The sequence below is a fragment of the Microtus oregoni genome, unplaced genomic scaffold, assembly GCF_018167655.1.
Source record: "Microtus oregoni isolate MIOR12 unplaced genomic scaffold, Mior012 000138F_ref0000102, whole genome shotgun sequence".
NCBI classification, from domain to species: domain Eukaryota; kingdom Metazoa; phylum Chordata; class Mammalia; order Rodentia; family Cricetidae; genus Microtus; species Microtus oregoni.
In genome coordinates, this window is record NW_024544788.1 from 533,218 (window position 1) to 547,560 (window position 14,343).

The window sequence follows — 14,343 nt, forward strand, 5'->3', positions numbered from 1 at the left end:
CTAGCTGCTTGGCTTGTTGAACTGTCAAGGAGAAATGTGGTTCCAGAGACAAATTGTGAGTGCCCAGAGCGATTGTAAACCGTCTGTTCTATCTGCCTGAAGCTGTCATTTCCACCACCACCCCAATACCATTTTATTTAGGCCCAGGTTTAAAGGTTGGGATTGAATTGTGCACCCTCATCCCAAAGAAAAGGGACCCAGAGCCCATTTTCATAGTCAAGATCCACTTCTTTCTTTCTTTCTTTCTTTCTTTCTTTCTTTCTTTCTTTCTTTTTACTTTGCCCACTAGTTTAATCATTGCACCACCAGTCTCTTGTGGCTGTGGGAATGTGATCCGAACATTTGTGCTTTTGAGAATGGGTTTCCCTCTGCCAGCTCTTCCCTCTGCTCTTCTCTTTCAACTTCTCCTCTCCGCTTTCCTCCACCCTATAATAAATTATTCCTTGTCCAAACAAAAGAAGCCAGGGGTGAAGGCATATTTCTGTCATCACAGACCTTGGCAGTCTGAGGCGACTGCAAGGGCCAGCCTCTGGGGTTCATGGTGAGGCTGAATTAGTCAGTGTTACATTGGATGGTATTGTAAGAAAAAAGAGGAGGAGGAGGAGGAAGAGGAGGAGGAGGAGGAAGAGGAGGAGGAGGAAGAAGAGGAGGGGGAGGAATCAGGGGAAGCCAGCAACAAAATAAGAAATAAAGACGGGCACGGTGGTGCAGGTGCACTCTTGTAATCCCAACATTTGGGAGGTGAAAGCAGAAGGGTCAGGAGTTCAAGGTCATCCTCAACTACTCCGTGAGTTCGAGGTCAGCCTGGCCTACTGGTGGCCGTACCTCAAAAGAGAAAAGGAAAAAAAACAAAGATAAAAAAAAGTAAGTAAAGATAAAAAGAAAACTTCACAGGGTTCGTCTTCAAATCAGCAAGTGGAACCAGAGCGTTCCCCGGTTAAATCCCCGCGAGTTGAAGACTTCCATTTGCTCCCCAGGGTTGCCTTTTCCAGTGAACTGGGTGTGTGTGGGGGGCTCTCAGGCCGGGTTTGAGTGACATAACAACTTCCCCCCCCGTCCCGCGTCTTGGTACGGCCCGTCCAGCGGAAGGTGTTCCACCCCCCCTCGCTTTCTCCTCAGGTTGGTTCAGCCCCCGTCTACTCAGGGGTGGTGCTTAGCCGGCGCCAGACCGACCCTAGGCTTCGGAGAGGCAGCGCTGTCCCTCTAGGCGCTCCCTCGGCGGCTTCGGCTCCCTCAGCTTCCTCAGGGAGCGCAGACCCTGGTTTATGCCCCAGCTCTGACCCCGCTAGAGACATGTCGACCCCGGCCCGGCGGCGCCTCATGAGGGACTTCAAGAGGTAACCCCCCCCCCCCAACCCCTGGCCATCATGGAGAAGGCGGCGAGGGGGCTGCCGGCCGGGGCACAGGGCGGATCCCGGAGCCGAGCGGCTCGGGGTGTGGTGATGGGGGGCCGGCGGCGAGTGGCGGCACTGAGGGGAGCCGCTGTGTGTTTCTGAAGGTTACAAGAGGACCCTCCGGCCGGAGTGAGCGGGGCTCCATCAGAGAACAACATAATGGTTTGGAACGCGGTCATTTTTGGGTGAGTCTGCGTCCCGGCCGCTGCTGAGGGCTGAGGGACCGGCGCCGGCCCCCTCGACGAGCGGCGGAGGGGGGATGGGGGGGACAGGGGAAGGGAGTCGGGGTTGTTGGGGCCTAGGCGCCTCCCTGGAGCCTCTGCCTCGATTAGCTCCCTTCCCCGCCGCCGCCGGGGGGGGGGGGGAGCATTTGGGGTTCTAGGGGGTCGGGGTGGGGAGTGGTGGCGGCTGAGGCGGCGGCGGCCTGCGTTGCCTCCCGAACCCCGAGCGGAGCGCGAGGTGGCTTTCCGGGGTGCAGCCAGGAGGCAGGGACGCGAGCCCTTGACAGAGCCGCCCCCGCCGCCTCCGCCGCCCCCGCCGCCCCGGGAGGAAGGGGAGCCTCTCGGCGGCCGCTGACTTGCGCTTGTTTGTTTTTCTTTCTCTGTGTTGCAGGCCCGAAGGGACCCCATTTGAGGATGGTAAGAGAGTTTCTCGCCCCACCTTTTAGGAGCCTACCCCGCGGGAGGGGGGAGGGGGGGTCCCTGTCATCAGCAAGCGCTCCCCCCACCTCCCCCCGCTTAACGACCCTGCTCTGCTCTGCCTCGCCCCCTCTGCCTGCTAAAAAGGTCTGAGTGGAATCCAGTGTGTGGCGGCTCCAGGCGAGGCTTGTGCTTCCCCGGAACCGCACCGCAACCGTCAGGCCGGTTGAGACCTTCCAACTGGGTAAAAGTCGCTCCGTGAGAGCTGTGCCCAGGCGCGGGGGGTTGGAGCGGCGAGCCTGACTGCTGAACCCCCACCCAGGTCAGGGAGCATGAAGTCGGTCCACCAGAGACCATCTGCTCCCGCGTCCGCTCCCTCGCAAAGGGCAAGGATGGTGCGGAGCCGCGCTTAGTGTGCGCTTTCCGGGGGGCTGAATGGGTGCGGGATCCTCTGAGGCGCAGTTGCCTGCCTTTTACACTCTGACACGGGAGGCTCACTGGGCCCTTGCTCCCTTGCAGGTGCTCAGAAATGCCTCCTTTCAGTATAATATTGTTCCTTGGTTTTAAATTCATTTACAGGTGGGGTTTTCCTTAGGGTCCTCTGGTCAGGAATCTGACAGCAGCTTCAGAAGTGAGGTTTGCCTTACGGTAGGACCCCTTTGGCCAGCGTCCAGCCTACCTGAATGCTGAGTTTGTAGCAAGAGGTGTATAACTTAAGCAATTTAGGTCTGACTTTTAAGCACACATACTAACTGCCCTTCAAAAACTTTGCTGCATGGTGCCCTATGCCTTTAATTCCTGCATCTGGAAGGCAGAGGAGGTAGAGGCAGGTAGATCTCCGTCAATCCGAGACTAGTCTAGCTTACATAGACTCAGGCCAGCCAGGGATACATAATGAAACCTTGTCTCAAAAAAGAAAGCAACAAAGAAAATAAGCCTTTCTGTTTGGCATAGTTACAGATTGCTGTGCAGTTGAAATACTATAACAAGTTCTTGAAAACTCTTCACTTACTCTACTCCCATTGGTCATCTCTTGAATGTCTGCCTATACCACAATATCTCAATCAGAATTGACGGTGATAGAGTTTTATAGGCAGACGTGTGTGTGTGTGTGTGTGTGTGTGTGTGTGTGTGTGTGATTGGTGTTTTGGGTCTTTTAAGGTTTAAGTCATTTAAAGAATGATTAAAACTATTTGAATTCATGAAATTCTTTAGTGTTTGGGGTGCTTAATCTTTCTGTAATTTTTTTTCTCAATGACTTATCTTTCTTTAGTAATGTGTGTGTGTGCGCACACACACACCCTCAAGTTTAAAGGTGACAACAAAAACATTCATTTTTTTTTCCAAGACTGAGTTTCTCTATATAGTCCTGGCTATCCTGAAACTCTCTGTAGACCAGGCTGGCCTTGAACTCAGAGATCCACCTGCCTCTTCCTCCCGAGTGCTGGGGCAAAAGGTATGTACTACCATTGCCTGGCCCAATCCATTTCTAAAACTCTTCATATATATGTTGCTGAGTCAGAAAACTTAATGTCAAGTAAGTTAAGATCAGCCATTCTATAATTTGTCTCAAATACTCAGATACCCTTCAAAAACTGTGGCTAGTCAACCAGAATACTTTAGCTTTCTCTCTACCTCATTGACTAGATAACTGCTGCTGCTGTTCCATGCTGCACTAAAAAGAAAGAAATGATGCAGGAGAGAGTGATTCTAGGGCACACTACTTTGGTGAATTTAATGTAAGGGCTAGCCAGACTTCTCTTCTAGACTGGTATTATTTTGTTTGTTTGCTTGTTGTTTTGAGACAGGGTTTCTCTGTGTAACTCTGGCATCTTGGAACTGTAGACCAGGCTGGCCTCGAACTCACAGAATGCTGGGATCAAATGCTGTGCCACCACCACCTGACTGGTGCTACTTCTTTTATATGTAAGCTTTATGCGTAGACCAGTGGTTCTCAACCTTCCTAATGCTTCGAGCCTTTAATACAGTTAGTTCCTCATGTAGTAGTGACCCCCAACCATAAAATTATTTTTATTGCTACTTTGTAACTTTTTGCTACTGTTATGAATTATAATGTAAATATCTGTATTTTCTGATGCTCTCAGGTGACCCCTGTGAAAGGGTCATTTGATTCCCTCCAAAATGGACCATGACCCACAGGTTGAGAACCAGTGGTATAGTGGGATTTATTTTCATTGCCTCCCCTCATTTTCCTCAGACTATTTTATCCTAGGCACAGCTTATTAATAGCACATCATTTTGCTAGAAACAGGCTACTTCAAATTTAAAGGGTGCTCCTGATGTTTAAAGTAGTGTAAATTGAAAAGATACTGTGGAATCCATTATCTACCTTGACTGCTGCCTTTGACATTACTGCCTTTGTTTTTGATGGTGTACAACTATCTGTAACTTGGCATTGCTGAAAGGAGTTAAGCTAAATGACAGTACCCATCTCTGATTCTGTTGAACACTTTAGTATATATGCATGCTTCTTCTGGTGTTTAGAATTCTGACTGGCAAAAACAAATTCTGACCATTTTTTTATTACTCTTAATTACATTTGGAGACTTTATAACTAGGGAAGAGATTCGATAGGAGATAAGTGACAGCTGATTTGCTGTGTCCAATGTGTTTTCAAATTAAAAGCCCTTACACAACTTTTGTTTATTCCTTGATAGAGGTTTCTGAATCAGGTCCTAGTTAAAAAGAGGAAATTCTGAGAAAAGAAAATTTTAAAGGCAGTTTGCTTTAGCTTCACATATTTAAAAAGAGATAAATATGTTCTGGAAAACTTATACTACCAGAATATTGTAAGGAAAACTTTGTTGAAATATCTTTATATATAAGCTAAATACAAAAGTTATGGGATATATTCTTTATCAGGTCCAAAATTATTGAGATAATTGCAGTTGCTTTTTAACGTATATGTGACCTTAAGAATTTGAGTGTGTATATCTTTTTTAAGTAAGTATCTCTTTTTTTGAGATGGGGTTTCTCTATGTAATAGCCTTTGCTGTCCTGGAACTCACTTTGTAGACCAAGCTGGCCTCCAACTCACAGAGATCCACCTGTCTCTGCCTCCTGAGTGCTGGGATTAAAGGTGTGCGCCACCACTGCCTGACTAAAAGGTATCTCTTAAAGTCCACTAAGAGTAATAAAGAATTTTCTTTTAGTCATCAAAAAGATTTAAGTACATGTAATTTTCCTTCAGGCTCCTAAGTTAGTAATCAAATGACAAGAAACGAGCAGAAAAGTTTTCTTTGACAATAGCACTTGCTTTTTCTTTATTCCCTCCCTCTCTCTCCCTCCCTCTCTCCTTCTTTCCTTCCATCTTCCCCCTCCCCCATATGTAATTTGTTTTTTGTTTTGTCTTGTTTGTTGTTTTTTGAGACAGGGTCTCAAATATATCACTTCAGATTAAATATACGATTGAGGATGACCAGAGGAACCTAAGAAGTTCCTGATTCTCTTGCCTCCCTCTCCCAGGTGCTAGGATTAGAGGTGTTTGTGCCACATAGGCCATCAGGCCTGACTCTTTGAATTTTCAAAAACATTGAATCTGTTATGTAATTCAACCATGTCAGTTTTATTGTGATATACTAGACATTTAACACATTATATATTTTTTTCTGGCCTCCATGTTTATTTGTGTTGGTACTTAAAAATGGTTTGGCCTCTTCAGAAAGATAAAAAAAATCAGAAAAATCAGTGAAGATTGTGTACAATGATGAGGTCTAATCTTTCATTATGTTGAAGGCCTAGCCTTCTGAAGGTGAGCTCTGGTGTGAAATTGTTTAATAGCCTATGATTTTTTTTTAATTGCCTTAAATTTGTTTAGATCTCATGAATTGCAATTGAGGGTTCCACTGAAGAGGCTCTGCTTATTTAATGTAATTGAAAGGAATGTTGCCTTTTAAATGTATACATTGTATAATATTTGGGTAAGTCAATTTATGAATCAAGTAAACATAAATTGGTTGTTTCACTTATAAAGGTATCTAAAGCTTTTACAAAGATTGGATTCACTGCCTCTTGTTCTTCTTTCAGACCACAGTTAGGCCGAAGGCTCTAGCCAAGGAATTTGAACCGGCTGCATATATAATTAACCTATGAATATATGTGTTTGTTCTGTGACAGGAAATTAGTGCTACTTAATAATTGAATTTACTTATGTGTTTCTGACTGGTAGTAAAGTTCAGAGTTTGGATTTTTCTCTCATTCAGCCAGGTCTAGATATGTGAGGCAGAATTACAGGTAAAGTAATTGTTCATTTATGAAGAACTTTGACTATACACATTTGCTACACTTAAGCCTCACAACAGTGTTGCAATAGATACTATTAGCCTTCTTTTGCACATGAAAAACTTGGTTTAGTCAAATACAGCACCAACAATATATGTATGTGTTTTATCATATGTCTGTGTAGCATGTGTGTGCCTATTGCCCTTAAAGGCTAGAAAACGACATGGGATCTCCTGAGCTTTCATGTGTGTGTTGGGAACCTAGCCCTGAGCTTGTTCTCTTAAACCCATTGTGGTGTTTCTTTCCGCCTTTGGGTATCACACTTAATGATGGTTTAGTTCAGGGTAGCTGGGGTCTCTGTGTGCTATTTAGTCAGTCCAGTTTTGCCGGGTGGTGGTGGCACATACCTTTAATCCCAGCACTCCAGGCAGAGGCAGATGAGTCTATGAGTTCAAGGCCAGCCTGGTCTATTTAGGGAGTTCAGGGCAGCCAGGACTACACAGAGAGACCCTTTCTCAAACAATAAGAACCTAAAGGAAAATTTATAAGCGTGAAGTATGCCTATTCCTTACTGTTTTGTTCCCTTAAGCTTCTTTATATAGTATCTACATATGGCCTTCAAAAAGAAAACAGTTTCCAGAGTGACAGTAGTTTGGGGAATGTACTTTTTTTTGGGTTTTTGAGACAGGGTTTCTCTGTAGCTTTGGAGCCTGTGCTGGAACTTGCTCTGTAGACCAGGCTGGCCTCGAACTCACAGATCCACCTGTCTCTCTGCCTCTCGAGCCCTGAGATTAAAGGCGTGCACTACCACTGCCCAGCTGGGGAATGTACTTTTGCAATTACATTTTATTTACTTCTATTTTTATGGTGCTGTGGATGTAACCAAGGGCCTGGACTGAGCTAAACAAAATGCTCTTATTGAGCTACACTCTCAGTGTCATATTTAAAAAAAGCAATTCCTTCCTTCCTTCCTTCCTTCCTTCCTCCCTCCCTTCCTTTCTTCCTTCCTTGCCTCCCTCCCCCCCCCCTCCCTCCCTCCCTCCCTCCCGTGTATGAGGACTTTGTAGCATTTTTCTTTTTAAATTTAGTTTTTGTATGGTTGTGGGTACCCATGTGGAAATCACAGGACAACTTGGTAGAAGTCACTTCTCTCACCTCATGCATTCTGGTAATCAAACACAAGTTGTCAGGCTTAGTGGCAAATGCCATGACCTATTTAGCCATCTTGCCAAGCCCCCATATTGTATTTTAAATTAGTCTAGAATTTTGTGACATATTCATAGCAAGATCAGGTTGGTAATAGAAAATCAAATTTTTGATATTGTTATGTGTCAGATATAGCAGTAGAAAGATGGTATTCTCTTTTCTTAAGTAGGAATAAACCTATTAATGACAGTCAACAGGAAATAAATTGCTAGTTCTAAAGGAATTAATAGGTAAGTTATACTCTAAAGTGTAGGCTACTTTTGTTATTCTCTCCACTAATGTGAATGATTGCATTGATATTTTAGTGGAGTATTTTGAGTCAAACGTGAGGGTTTTGATAGGCACTGCAAAGTTTGTTCTGGCTTAAATTCAATTAAATTTTCATTATAATCATTATTACATGAAAAGAAACCAATGAACATTTTTCTCTGTGTTCCATTTTATTTGTTAATTATGGATTTGCATTTCTAGCAATGCTTTTGGAACCTTTTTGTCCTAGTATACTGGGGACTACTAGAGAAATTTAAGGTAATGCCTGATTGCCATAGGCCTTTGAGGCTTTGCGGGGGTACTGGATGTTAAAACTAGGGCCCCCTGTATAATAGGCAAGTGCTCTCATACTAAACTGTATCTCTAGTCCTAAGTTCTTTTTAGTCTAAAGGAGAAAGGTCAAATTTGGGGCTCAGTACCTTATTTATCATTTGAAGGATATGTTCAAAGTGCATAGTGACTATCATACAGCAAACAGCAATTTTGTTTATGGTGACTGTCTTTTAATTTTGGAGAATAATGGGAAAATAGCTAAAATACCTTTCGGTGGTGGTTCCTTGAGATGTTTCTTAACTAGTCTCTTCTCTATACTATATCCCTGTCCTTATGTTATTTCACTTAATGATTAAAAATATTCAGAAAGCATTAAAAACAAAGTACATGTGAAAAAAGTAATAAATAAGATGTCCTATTCCCCCTTTTTTAACTACAGGAACATTTAAACTTACAATTGAATTTACTGAAGAATATCCGAATAAGCCACCTACTGTTAGATTTGTCTCTAAGATGTTCCATCCTAATGGCAAGTATTTTATTGTATTCATTTTTTTTTTGAGACAGGGTTTCACTGTGTAGCCCTGGCTGTCCTGGAACTCGCTCTGTAGACCAGGCTGGCCTCTAACTCACAGAAATCTACCTGCCTCTGCTTCCTAAGTGATGGGATTAAAGATGTGCCCTACCAGTGCCTGTTTTTTGTTTGTTTGTTTTGTTTTTTATGGCAAATATTTTAAACATGTTCTTGTACGGTCCTACAGTGCTTTTTATGGTGGTAATTCCAAATGCTGTTGCTTATGTGAAGTACAAGTATTTTGCTGTCTCTGGAAATTGGAATTCATGTTCTTTTACTGTATTGATCTATAGTCCTGGAAATGCAAGAGGATAGTACCATCCTTTGCTTGGAGACTTAACAGCCTGCTGCCTTTATAATCTTTGTTATTTACTCACTAAAAAAAATAAGAATGCTTTGAGGGGGGGCTCCTGTTTAATGATAGGCCAAATTAGGGTAACCGTGTATTTTGTAATTCTCTTCACTAGCACTCAGAAAGGTATTTTTCAACTTCAGGTGCAAATCAGAATTACTATGAAACATTTTCAATACTCAGACCCACCAAACACCAGATTCTGTTAAAGGATCTGACACTGTTTGTTGGAAAAGTGCTGCTACTTGTCTACAAGATTGTCTTTTACTTTTTTTCTAATAATATTTTTTCATGGTGTTAAGACTTTTATCTTTATGCCAAAATAAAACTTTGTGAATGTTTAGCTGTTACAAATAGGATATATAATTTTCAGATTTGATGGGCTGAACTTCCCACAATTCTATGGAAAGATAACCTGCTAGGAAATATGTGTGACATTCTGAACAGGACAGTTTCTTCAGAATAAGCACTGCCCTCCAGTTTTATACCATGCTATTTTCTGATTACCTTATTTCCCTAGTAATGATTATGACACCTTTTTAGACAGTTAACTAGGAAACTTTAAACTTCAAAAGCATTCTTGAGCATTTTTGTCTTGAATATGCTTAAACTTTAGTAGTCTTATGTTTAACATACCTACTTCTGTGTTCTTAGTCTACGCAGATGGTAGTATATGTCTGGATATACTTCAGAACCGTTGGAGTCCAACTTATGATGTGTCTTCCATTTTAACATCCATACAGGTGATTTTTTCCCCCTTTAATGTGATTACAATCTTTGATGCTTTTACATTAGTGATTATTTTGATCTTTTAAATTTTGGGATCAAGTTTATTGTATAAGGGAGCAGACCATTAAAATACAAGTCTTCAGGAAATATGTGTATGTGCATGTGTATTTGCCTGAACTAGTTGCGGTTACTTTAAGTTAGTATGTGAAAGATGGAAAAATTAACTATTATTTGGGACAGTCATTGATAAAATAGCTGTTCTCAACAATTTCTTTGTCTTGTTGCATTAGGGAACTGATATTTCTCTTTTCTCTGTAGTCTCTATTGGATGAACCTAATCCCAATAGTCCAGCCAACAGCCAGGCTGCCCAGCTGTACCAGGAGAACAAGCGGGAATATGAAAAGCGTGTTTCTGCAATAGTAGAACAAAGCTGGCGTGACTGTTGACTCAGGGTAGAACAAACGAAGAGGCTGGCCATAAGAAAAATGTATATTGATGAATTCATCTGCTTCCTATTCCTAATTCATTACATTTACTTTATTAAAAACAAAATAGCTGTTGTGCTGTTTCTGTCTTCCCTTGCCAAGTTTTTCTTCCCCTTTCTGTCCTCCTGTGGAGCATCAGAGATTCCATTTGAAGTCCAATGTACTGTACCTGGGTTACTTGCAAACATTACTACTGCATATGTCCCTTTGTTGTATCTCATTTCCATCCTCCAGCCTCTAAGCAGTTATCAGGTTACTGTACTTTTTATACTAAGCTTTTAAGAGAAACTGTTGTGTATACCCGTGACCAGAATGTTATTTGTAACTAAATGATTGCTGCTGTGTTTCATCCTGGCCAGTTTTTCCTTGTGTTCAATTTGGCAAAGAATGTATTTAGGATATGACCTAAAGAAAACAGGAATGCATCCATGTAAACATCTTAAAGGGGAAGGAAAACGGATTCTATACTCATTGTAAAGCAATATGAATTACAAGATGGCACTTATTGGTAGCAAGGACTAAAGGACCTAGCTAACAAATGGAAGCAACTTTAATAACTGACATAGTCCACTTTTTGTAAGATAATCATTGTGCAAATGCATTATGTTTCAGAATCCGGGCCTTTGGAGCTTTGTGCTTTTTAGAGGTGTGAGAACAGGACTAGAAGCTATTGTTTTTTTTTAAATATTTATTTATTTATTATGCATACAATATTCTGTCTGTGTGTATGTCTGCAGGCCAGAAGAGGGCACCAGACCTTATTATAGATGGTTGTGAGCCACCATGTGGTTGCTGGGAATTGAACTCAGGACCTTTGGAAGAACAGGCAATGCTCTTAACCACTGAGCCATCTCTCCAGCCCCCGAAGCTATTGTTTTTAAGTTAGGAACCAGAAGATCCTCAAATCTTTTTAAAGGAACAGTATTGCCCTAAATAAACTTTTCTTTTTATGACTCAAGGAAGTGAGCCTATCTCTTGCAAACTTTTCTCATTTAAATCCTGAGTTATTGCTGCATGCTTTCAGTGTTTTGAGAACCTTATTGCCCATATCTGCAATTTTCCTTTGGATATTTACACTTTTAAATATACAGTATGGGGCAAGGCTTGTAAATGTTTTGTCTAATATATTTTAATTGTTAATCTTTTATGCATTTATAGCACTTCTAACTTTGCACAAGTAACCCATGTAAAAACTGTACATTTTCAAAAGTTGTAAATAAAAAATAACCTTAAAATTTAGTTCACATTTTTATTAACTTTTTTTAGGGATTTCCTATCTATTTATCTTCCCTTTTAAAAATAAGTACAACAAAAGCAAAATGCTTTCTGGAAATAGACAGCCAGTACTATATTAGCAAACCTTTTTTTAACTTTTCATTCACAGAGTTACTGTTTTTCAAACATTTTAACATAAATTCAGTGTACATTGTAGGCAATGAACAAAGAATGAAATGATGATAGGTTTTCTTACTAGTATGCTCAGTGACTAAGCTCTAACTTGTTTATCTTGACAAGCCACCTCTTACAAATCCTCTAGCTTAGTGGGGCATGTTTATAATAGGCCTAATTCCAGCATCTGAGAGGCAGAGGCAGATGGATCTCTTGACTTTGAAGGCAACTTGGTGTACAGAGCAAGTTTCAGGCGAGGCAGTTACATAATGAGACTCCACCTCAAAGAAAATAATAGGGAGGTAGGGGACAGATGGAGAGACAGCTCAGTTAAGAATGCTTGCTCTTTTTCCAGAGGACCCTGTTTCAGTTCCCAGGACCCACACTGGGTTGCTCAAAACTGTTCTAACTCCTGTACTTAGGGAAATCCAATGCCCTCTTCAGGCCTCCATGAGTACTGCACTCAAGATGGTGCACAAAAATACACCCAGGCAGGCACACAACACATGCATAAAATGTTTAAATTCTGTGTAAGTTTGTGAGGGTAGGTATCCTCTGACATCACGTTGAAATGCAAGTGAGCTCTTCTCTGAGGAGCAACTAGTCTCATTTTAAAGAGAATACGACAGTAACATGCTGTGTCTTATTAATAGATGGAAGGAAAAGATGCATGCACCCCAGTCATCCTTGAAGGGTACTTAGACCTCACTGTGGGGGAGTTCAATCTGCCATGTAAATTGCATTGTTCCGCTTAGGACTAAGGTCCTCAAATAAACTTAATATTTCCCTTTCAAGTCCATTTCTGTTTCAAAGTGAACCCCATTCATTTTTTTATTTGGTGTTTGAATTAACTTTTTTCACCCTGTTTTGGCTGGGCACATTAAATATGGATAATATTGCTATTTGAAAAATTTAGCATGAGACTGGGAACAGGCTGATTTAGTAATATTTTATTTTGTACATCTCCTGAGAAACACCATCATGAATTTCTCGTGGGATAATCCTTTTACAACCTTAAGAACGAAGCTGACATAGACATAGCCAAAGCTACCTAGACACTCATTGGAACATTTTATACAAATTACCCCTTTTTCTTCTTTACAATTTTTAACAAAGCCTGCCTTGTCCACATGTAATTACAAGAAAGTTAAAACATATTTTCAAGGTGCCTTTTTGAGACTCAAACTTTCAATTTTGTACCTGCTTATGTGGGGAAAGGGGTATGCTGAAGAACCAAAACTGTAATTAGAGTCCTTTATTTAGGACCTACTGCAAGGGTTACTCATAGCAAAGTAAACACACTGAATACTACTAAACAAATGCACCTAATGGGATGATATTTCCACTCTTGCAATCAAGGGGGGTAGGTGTTAAAGAGTGGCTCTGTGAGGACAAGCACATATGCATATACAGTTTTCAGGTTACATTTAATACAAATAAAACTTGGAAGCACTCATATTCTGTCAAGTTTTATAGCAAAGTTCCTGAGCTAAAAATCACTTCTATTTCAAAGAGAAGGAAAATGCAAGGACCAAATAAAAGGAAAACTGGAACAGCAAGGTTGTCAGCAGCTTATTCCTGTCAAGCTGATTTCTCCACATCAATACTAAAGCTGCTCTATCTACCAAGTTATCTGGTCCACCAAAATCAGGAACCCAGTTCCTATATAATTTATCCAATTATCACAGAGCCTCAAGTGTAACTAATCTGTTCCATTAGGCTTTTATAAACAAATCTGACTTCTGATTTCATACCACTTTCCTCCAAGACAACAAAAATCATCTTGGAGTAAAACATATAAAGAGACAAGCAAACCAAGTTTTTCACATCTCATTATCTCTAAAAACCATCTCTTGTCATCCAGAAAACCAAAGACACAGTGTTCTAACTACCTGAACCACAACTTTCCAAGATGGGAGTGAATTTTGCAGGTAAAAAAATAGTTATAATCACAAAATCTATGAAAGTTCTACCCTAGTTCTGTTTCTACTAAAGTATTAGACACCAAAATAAAATGTACATCTCTTCTACCAAACGAATAAAGTATATACACTACGGAAAAGGGTGCAAAGCAGATGCTGTCCTGTGCTAGTCAATGCAGGTGCATGGAAGGAAAGAGGTCCATGTATCAAAGGTAATCTGTATTTTTAAATACACATTTTACTCTATCTTCTTAGTATAAAGTAGAAAAAGGAGTAGGAAAGCAAAATGGAATTTACTATGCATTGTGGTGTGGACCAGTTACAAACCAAACATGAACCCTGCATATGGGGGTTGAAGAGCTGGCTTAGAGGTTAAGAGCACATACTGTGCTTCCAGAGGACCAGAGTTCAGTTCCCAGCACCCATGGCAGAAGGTTGACAAGTGCCTATATTGTCAGCCCCATCTGACACCTCTGTCCTCCATGGGCATATGCATTCACATGCATATAATTCCCTCCCACACACATTATAAAAAAATAAATCTTTTTTAAAAGGACACTACAAACAACCTAGGAGTCCTTACCATCACTTCTCTGGAGTTACCTATCAATATTGTAATATTCATTTCTTTTATTGCTAGGTTTTACTTGATTCATTGAGATACAATAAAACCACATAAAAATAAACAGCCAAAGATTTGATAAGTCAGAATGCTGGCATACAAGAAAAAAAAACACAAAGCAAACAAAAACCATGACGAGTGACAGATTCTTCTCCTATTTGCTAAATCATTACATTTATCCATGTGTGCTGTGACTGAACTATTCTGTGCAACCATCACTTCCCTTGTCCAAAGACCCAAAGTGTT

The 14,343-nt window shown here is 41.2% G+C and overlaps 1 protein-coding gene across 1 annotated transcript; it reads left to right on the plus strand.

Moving 5' to 3' along the window:
- Positions 1-1,183: 1,183 nt before the first annotated feature.
- Ube2a (ubiquitin conjugating enzyme E2 A) lies at positions 1,184-10,247 on the plus strand. Its single transcript, XM_041646623.1, has 6 exons — positions 1,184-1,337; positions 1,499-1,579; positions 2,007-2,032; positions 8,463-8,552; positions 9,604-9,692; positions 9,997-10,247. The coding sequence occupies exons 1-6, from the start codon at positions 1,294-1,296 to the stop codon at positions 10,123-10,125; spliced, it is 459 nt and encodes a 152-aa protein (XP_041502557.1). The 5' UTR covers positions 1,184-1,293; the 3' UTR covers positions 10,126-10,247.
- The last annotated feature ends 4,096 nt before the right edge of the window (positions 10,248-14,343 follow it).

Bases quoted from the DNA above. Each gene is read 5' to 3' on its own strand.
- Ube2a (XM_041646623.1), top strand. From the start codon at position 1,294: ATGTCGACCCCGGCCCGGCGGCGCCTCATGAGGGACTTCAAGAG. The intron at 2,033-8,462 runs GTAAGAGAGTTT...TTTTAACTACAG, and splicing joins AGGGACCCCATTTGAGGATG to GAACATTTAAACTTACAATT. The intron at 9,693-9,996 runs GTGATTTTTTCC...TTTTCTCTGTAG, and splicing joins CCATTTTAACATCCATACAG to TCTCTATTGGATGAACCTAA.